The following is a 7,957-nucleotide window of genomic DNA, read 5'->3' as shown; positions in this document are numbered from 1 at the left end:
CAAATTATTCATAAATTTTGATTCGATTTGTTATCCATTTTGATTCGAACCGAAAAATCCGGATATCCGTTACTCTATGAAACAAATCAAATATTAAAATGCAATATCCTTAAAAAAGAAGTAAATCACAAATATCAATATTTATAGGAATGAATATCCAATTTGATCCGTTTTATGCATATATATATACATATATTTAAAGAGTTATATATAAGTTATATATTATAGTTTATATAAATTTTACAATATTTTTGTTTTTAAATAATTTCATTTTAAATTTTTTTTTTCATGTATTATTTTGAAAAAATGTCATTTAATATTAATTAACAGTATCTTTATATATTTATCAACCATTTATATATACTTTTACATACATATATATTTGCACATTGACGTGAGCACCGTATAACTAAGTATTTACAACAACTGAAATATCTAATTTTTTTGGAAGTTAAAATATTCTTTTTCTTAATGCTTCTTTCACTATCGACCAAATTGTAGTAAAATGATTTGTCTTAATAATAATTTTTTTTTAAACTATTATCCGTTTAGAAACTATAATATGAAACCATTGGTTCGACATCACGACTATCTAAGATTCATAACATGAAAACAAACAAATAATAGTAATTTTTTATTATCACAGGAAAAAAAAAACATCAAACATTTTGACCAAACAAACCAAATAAATATTTATTTAAAATGATAGTTCTATTTTAGGAGATTAAAAACAAAAAAAAACAACCTAAAACCGAACCGATATCTAGATTAAACAGATTAACGCTCTTTATTAAAAAATAACGAAACTAATAATCACATTCCGCGCATGCGCGCGGATTATTACCTAGTTATATATATTTCAGATTAACTTCACTAAATAAAAATAACAGAGTATTTGTCACATAAGGAATTATGCTAATACAACGCCACCCAAATTAATATGATTGGTTCTCCAAGAATCTCTTGAGATTAGTTTAATTATGTTAAAATTTATATATATTTGTTAGCGATAATTAAAACTAATCGTTTGGCAAAGATGCAACTTCTAACAGAATTGAGATTGTCTTTACCTAAACAAATAGGACAAAGGAAACTATAGTTTATATGATGAGTCCGCTTAGGAAAAGGTCTTCTTTAGTCTTATATCAAAATCTTTATATAAGCAGTGCTACTCATCCCTCTATCAGCCTCCATACTCCCATCTTCTTATTGTTGTTAATTATCTCAGAGAGATTGCTAAAAGAGAATCCTACTATAGTTTTCGATAAAGATGGTGACAGATGGTGATGATGATCAACGCTCTGAAGAAGAAGAAGAACCCATCAGAGCTGAGCCTCTTAGGGAAGTTAAGCCTTCGGTCAGAGGAAAAAAGCCGGTCAAAAGAGAGAGAGGGGTTACACCGGAATGGCTGGATAATCTGATGATAACAAAAAAGGGTGTGGACGCGAAGCTGGTGATTGATAAGATGATTCAGACGAGTGATGTCAACCCAAACCAAGGACGTCTCTTGATTCCCTTTAACCAGATAGTGGAGATGGACTTCTTGAACGAAGCAGAGTTGAACCTCATAGATGAACATCAAAGAGATAATAGTAGTAACAAAGGTGTTGCTGTGATAGTGGTCGCATCGGATGGTAGAGGATGGAATGCTAAACTAAGGAGATGGAATATGAACTGTCCCAATTACGCCTTATGTTCTGGATGGAACCACGTCGTCCGCGAGAACAACCTCAAGGACAAGGTAGGGCAGATATTTCGACTATGGTCATTCCACTCCCAAGATGGGACGAAGCTCTATCTTGCCTTCTTTCATAGAGAGTTATCTCTATGTGAAGTGGCACTCAGGCGACTTCCTAAAATTCCAACGAGAAGTAGAACTCCTCGATTTTGTGTTCCATCTCCACCAAGAGTTTCCGAGGTTTTCGACCTAAATATACCATTCGTTGAAGAGATGGATCCTCTCGAAGCTGAACAAGAGAGGCATGATAGGAGGACTCCACTTGAATCAGTCATAGAGACGATGACGACGACGGTGGACCTCGATCGGCTAGGGCCGTCTGTGGACCTAACTATACCATTGGTTGAAGAGATTGATCTTCTCGAAGCTGAACAAGTGAGGCATGATATACCATTGGTTCCAGTGCGCACGGAGATGGCTTCTCTTGAAGCTGAACAAGAGACCTCACAGGAATCAGCCAGAGAGACGACGAGGGTGGACCTCGAGCTCCGGCTGTGGTTTCAATGAGAGATTCCTTGGAAAGACGGCTATGCTATTTATGTGACTGAACCTTTGTTTATTCTGGACCCTAGCTCTCTATTGCCGTGTCACCTAAGTAGTTTCTTTTTTAGGCTTTCAAATGATTTTTTTTTTTTTTTTGGCTTTTTGGTTATAAGAGATTCCTTGGAAAACAACTCTGCTATGTGACTTCATCTTTGTTTATTCTTGACCGTAGCTCTCTTTTGCCGTGTCACCCAAGTAGTTTCTTTCTTTAGGCTTTCAAATGATTTTTTTTTGTCCATTACTCGAGTGTTGTAGCTACCTTGATATAATGATATATGAATGTGTGATAATACTATGTAATTATAAAAAAAGCTTATATTTCAAACTAGCGTGATTATGTATTCTTTTAGTAAACGTTTTACGCAAGAAAAGATGAGAATAAACCAGTGAATTATACAAGGAAAGATAATACAAGCAAATTCATTGTAGCCAACACCTAAAGGGTAACTAATAAAGTCATAAGATGTCAGAAACTGATAGAGAAAAAGGCTTTTACATTGGATTATGTTACATTGTTTTTCCAATGGCAGATTCCATATGTTTAAGTAGAAAACGTTGCAGCTTCTTTCTTAACTCTTCGACTTTCTCACTGGCTTCACATCTGTTTCTTATCAGATCATCAAGCCAACAGTTTACTGCTTTAAGGCTGACAACAAGAGACTCTTTTCCAGTTGCTTCTTCCTTCTTCACAAAGAAGGTCCCTTTCTTCAGTGAGTTCTCCAAATATTTAAAGAACCATTGGCTTGAAACTCGGAGTAGCTCCTCCGCTAAACTCAATGACTCTTTTAACCTGTTTTTACCTTCTAAACTACATCTCTCAGAGTCAGAACGATGTTTTCTTGAAGGCAGTTTCACACCCTTGTAAGCTTGGTTTCTTGGACTTGTTGTATTCTCCTTGGAACTTAGTTTCTCAGATGAGCTTTGAATAATAATGTAGTGATGATGGTCTTGGGAAGAAGCAGCATCCTCTTGTATTCCAGGCTCTTTAAATAAGTTGAACTGAGAAAATCCGGTCACTACTGCATCTTGAACCCAAGCTGCTGCATTTTTCTTAGCTGCTGATCTACACGAACCGTTGTGAGCAAGTAACATATGGACTGCTTTTCCTGTGTTCTGTGTACTGTGGTAGATGTCCAAGAACCGTCGCACAACTTGTCCCGCTGATAAACGTTTAGAAGAGTCACATAGTTCAGCGAAGGATCTGGAGGAACATATATAAGCTACATTAGTAATGAATTACTCGTATAATGAAACTAGAAGAACAACCAATTAGGATATTATTCATTTGTTCTTTCTATTCTTTTACAATTCACTCTTTTAAGCTAAAGAAGCACTAGATAAGACAATGTCTTTTATTGAAAATAATTTTACATTAATTCAAAAAAAAGAAACTAAAAGAAGCCGGTTAGTGTAGAGAAAAACATACTGTAAACTGAGCAAAACAGACTCCATGGCAGATGCTTCCTCTAGTGCTTTTACTGCGGCCTTTACTGCTACTAGTCTATGTGATGAAACTTCCTGAAACGAGAGATTGAAGACACACATGACTACTAATTCTCATAGTCGCTAGTAAGATTATCCAATTACCGTACCTTTCCAAGCGACTGAATGGTTTTGGGGAGTCCAGTCCATGAGATTCTCTGGTCAGACCAAGTCCTGTGACTTGAAGGCAGCTTATGATACGCAACTGGAGGAGTCACCGCCTTTGATAACGGCTTGATACCATCTTTTGGAGATTTGGCTATGGATATAGGTGATGCAGGCTTAACCACATTTCTATTTCTTAAGGTAGGGGTTTCACAGTTAAGGTGCTTTGATGGGGACTCATTCTTTGGCAGATTCTTATCACTCAAGACCTGCAAAAAAAAATCATCAGAATCTTAAGTAAGAAAGATTGTAAATAGTGAAGACAATATCTAAAATAAGTAACGTTTAAGGTATCTCAATTCTAGGGTTGTGGGTTTCACTCACATGTATCAATCTCAGACCATTGTAGTAACTTAAAGAACAAGAAACCAAGAAAGATTGTGAACATTGAAGACAATATTAAGTTGTTGCATATCTAAAAGAAGATATCTCAAAACTAAGGTGTTTGGTTTCACTCATATGTATCAATTTCAGACCATTGATAGTAGTTACTTAAAGAACAAGAAACAGAGGAAGAAGATGAAAAATGTTACCAATTTGGGTTTGAGACGTGGGGAAGAAGAAAGAAGCAATGCTGCGTCACGGCGGCGAGTCACCGGAGGACTAGTATGATCCCAGCAACTCCGTCTCGCAGAGTCCAAGCTCAACCTCCTCGTGTCACCAAGATTCCTTTTCTTCTTGATCGAATCAACCGAGACCGGAGTAAAATCAAGAAGCAAGTCGCTAGAGACGAGATCGCTAGGGTTTCCAACGCACGTCCGCCGCTTCGGGACCGGCTTAAGCCCACGGACGACGGGAACAGGACAACCTTTCTCCACGTGTAAACCGCCGCGAATGTACACAAACTGCCCTAGCTGTATCTCGTCGGAGCGTATCAGATCGGCGTCGTCAGCGGCGGAAACGGCGACGTAAGCGGCGTGGAGAGAGTCGGAGACTTTGACGAAGAACCGTTCGCTACGCCACTGGTTGTCGGAGAGACAGGGGACGATCTCTATGACCTGGAGGAGCGGGAAACGGTGCGAAGACAGCAACGGCGAAGAAGAAGAAGAAATGACTTTTCCGGCGGCGAGTTCGAGGAGGTTGGAGAGAACTCCGGGAGTAAGGGATGCCATTGAGTGTCGACGGGGAAAGGCAGCATCTTTGGGGAGAAGGAACAAAGAGTGTGGGGAATCTCAAGAGAGATGTCTCGGGGAGTGTGGAGAGTTTTGTCGGTTCCTATGGCGGGAAACAGACAGTTTTGTCAGAATGCTAAAAAGACTCTCTGTCTGTCTTGGAGATTTGGAAGGTTGCAGGAAGCTTTTGTTGGTAGCAGGTGTAAAGCACGAGGACTTATTTGATTAATAATAAATAATAATTGTTTTTATTTTGTTTCTTTTGAAAAATCCTAATTGCACACTGTAGACTTGGATTGAATTAGTTTTGTTAACTAGTAACTAGGAAAGTGATAGAACTGGGAACTATTATTTGCAGTGGTGAAGGGTATCTGGCCCCCATTCATTCGGTTATACAGCAAACCATAGCGGTAAACTGTTTTGTAAATATTTTTGGGTTAAGTATGACAATTTAGTATCTTATACTACGTAGATTATGTGATAATAGGTTACTTTATTTGATTTTGCCAACAATAATAGGCAGTTTTCAAGGGAGATTTTATACTAAGAGGTACTTTATGAGATTGTCATTGCAATCACCAGCATACAGAGATATTTGAGGTATTGGATATAGTATAACTAGGGCCGGCCTGATATATATTTTATTTGTGATCTAGGTTATTATTTTTTTGTAAAATTTTGTGATTTGTATTTTAGGTTTGTATTTGTAAGAGATGTGTAAGATGAACTACAAAAAAATCATTCTACATCACACAAATAGTATCATAAAAAAATAAATGATATCAATTTGAGACACTTATTAATAAATGATACAAAATATTTGTTTTAAGTATATTTGATTTTTGAGAAATTTTAAGTATATTTAAATTTTAAAATTTTTAAAATAATTTAAACGGATTATCCGAAAACCAAACCGAAATTTATAAATATCTGAATAGAGTTGAAAATTTTAACTTTGAAACACGAATATACCCGAACCGAACTCGAATGATTATCCAAACGCTCAAACTTATTTATATATACGTTGTATGGTAGTTATTTGTGAGTTTCTAAAAGTCCCATTCAAGTTACATTTAGAATATTGGTATAGTTGCTTTGTTTTTAAAAAATAAAATATTGGTATAAATAATGGGATAAATTTTATTTTTATTCTACAAACATTTCATGTGTACGTTTGTAACTTATCCTCGCACTCGAGTGGCTTAGACCGTACAATGATGTCTTCTAGCTTTTAAATTTCTTTATTGTTTCTCGCTATAGTTGAAGGTTAAAACCGAAGCTATAGTTGAGGTAAAAACTGAAGCAATTGTCTCATTTGCTTTCTTGATTTCCATCTAGATTCATTCTTACTGTTCTTTTTTTTTGTGTTATTGTTTATTTGGACAAAAAACTTTATAAAAAAACTAAAGCAAAGCAATGCCTGAGTTATTTTGACAATATCTCCGATCAGATGAAGTTTATAAATTTCTTCATATGAAGTTTATAAATTTCTTCATATGTTTATAGTAAGAGCTTGCTTATAAATTGTCAATATCATCGATGTGGCACCTTCTTGACATTATGTTAGATATAAGATACCAATACATGTTTTGATATTTGGTATACGAATAAAATATTAGGATTTATATACAAAGTTGGTTTAAGTAAACTATTTTAGAGCTGCTGTATAAAGTCTCTTCAATAGATCTATCTAAAGGATTTGTCGTGTAATATGTTTCATATAATGCAGCAAAAATATAAACATAAAGTATAACAGAGCATCAGATGATCTTTTCATCGACTTAAAAACCGCAAGAATTTCACATACGCAGTTAAAAAAATGATATGAAGATTGGAAAACTCAATCAGCATATATATGGAGAGAATCTCAAGAGGGAAGTTGAAACAGAAGCTCATCTAATCGTAGGAGAAGAAGAAGAGCGAGTGAGACCGAAAAAGATTTGGAAGCTGAGGCGTTAAGAGTTAGAAGAACCCTCTGATCTAGGTCCGTGTTCTCACATGAGTTGGTCAAGATGCCCTCCATACCCTTCACTGGAGACCTGAATATAAGAGGGTGAGTTTCCCTTGAACACGGACTCAAGTAGCCCTTCATACCATCACTGCAAGTAGTCTCAAGAACATCAGGAAACAGTTAGGGAAAATCTTAAAAGTTGCAAGTGTAAAATCAAACTAACCAGCTGACTTCATATTCATTAACCTTCAGGTTTAAAAAGATAAGAAAGTTATTTTTCATTTGATTTATGAGCCTTAGCTCAGGTTTGATATTCACCTTACCGTCTTCTATCTCCTAGCCACTCAATTACCGACAATGCTTGTCAAGAGAGAAGATTACTTTGGCAAGAGTGCGACGTTGTTATGAAAAGCATGACTCACATAGTGCCGGTTCTACACTTTTTTCATCCTGCAGAACGAAAGTAAAACACTTGAAAGACAATCATTTAAGAAAACATAACCTGATCTGAAGATAATCACTAAAACATTTGAGTGGAGGATTGGCACCTTTAATTTTTTAACCTTTTTCTTGGCATTTTAATTTCATAAACAGTTGCTATTCACTTTCCATGACTGAAGAACCAACTGTACCACATGAATGGCAGCAAACAACAAACGTAAGCTCTCATGATCATAAGTTCAAGCAATTTGAGAGAGAAGTCTGAATATATATGAGACTAAATTATCTCCCAAAGAGTAAAAATAAAATTTTGATATAAGATTCTGAAAACTCTGAGATTGAACGCCGTTTTCAAACCACGAAGATCATGCTCCTCCTAGACGACAACTTTAGTTTTAAACTAAGATGATCAAACACATGTAAGAAAAGAAACGTAATCGACAAACGGATTCATAATTATATCTCTAATAGGCTCGTTAAAGATTTGGAAACAAAAGTCTGTCTGTTATGAGTATAAACCCCTGC

The 7,957-nt window shown here is 35.8% G+C and overlaps 2 protein-coding genes across 2 annotated transcripts; one reads left to right on the top strand and one right to left on the bottom strand.

The window, feature by feature from the left end:
* The first annotated feature begins 811 nt into the window (after positions 1 to 811).
* LOC125585431 lies at positions 812 to 2,541 on the top strand. The gene has a single exon (XM_048754476.1). It carries the CDS (start codon positions 1,271 to 1,273, stop codon positions 2,243 to 2,245), a length of 975 nt encoding a protein of 324 aa, XP_048610433.1. The 5' UTR covers positions 812 to 1,270; the 3' UTR covers positions 2,246 to 2,541.
* A 113-nt stretch (positions 2,542 to 2,654) lies between these two features.
* On the bottom strand, positions 2,655 to 6,388 carry BNAC04G54240D. The gene is made up of 4 exons (XM_013873091.3): positions 4,462 to 6,388; positions 3,874 to 4,137; positions 3,708 to 3,799; positions 2,655 to 3,482 (listed from the first exon to the last, which is right to left on the bottom strand). Exons 1-4 carry the CDS (start codon positions 5,038 to 5,040, stop codon positions 2,789 to 2,791), a joined length of 1,629 nt encoding a protein of 542 aa, XP_013728545.2. The 5' UTR covers positions 5,041 to 6,388; the 3' UTR covers positions 2,655 to 2,788.
* Positions 6,389 to 7,957: the final 1,569 nt, after the last annotated feature.

Source organism: Brassica napus, chromosome C4 (genome assembly GCF_020379485.1).
Source record: "Brassica napus cultivar Da-Ae chromosome C4, Da-Ae, whole genome shotgun sequence".
NCBI lineage: Eukaryota > Viridiplantae > Streptophyta > Magnoliopsida > Brassicales > Brassicaceae > Brassica > Brassica napus.
The sequence above is the reverse complement of the archived record's forward strand: the minus strand, read 5'-3'. Positions and strand labels throughout refer to the sequence as shown.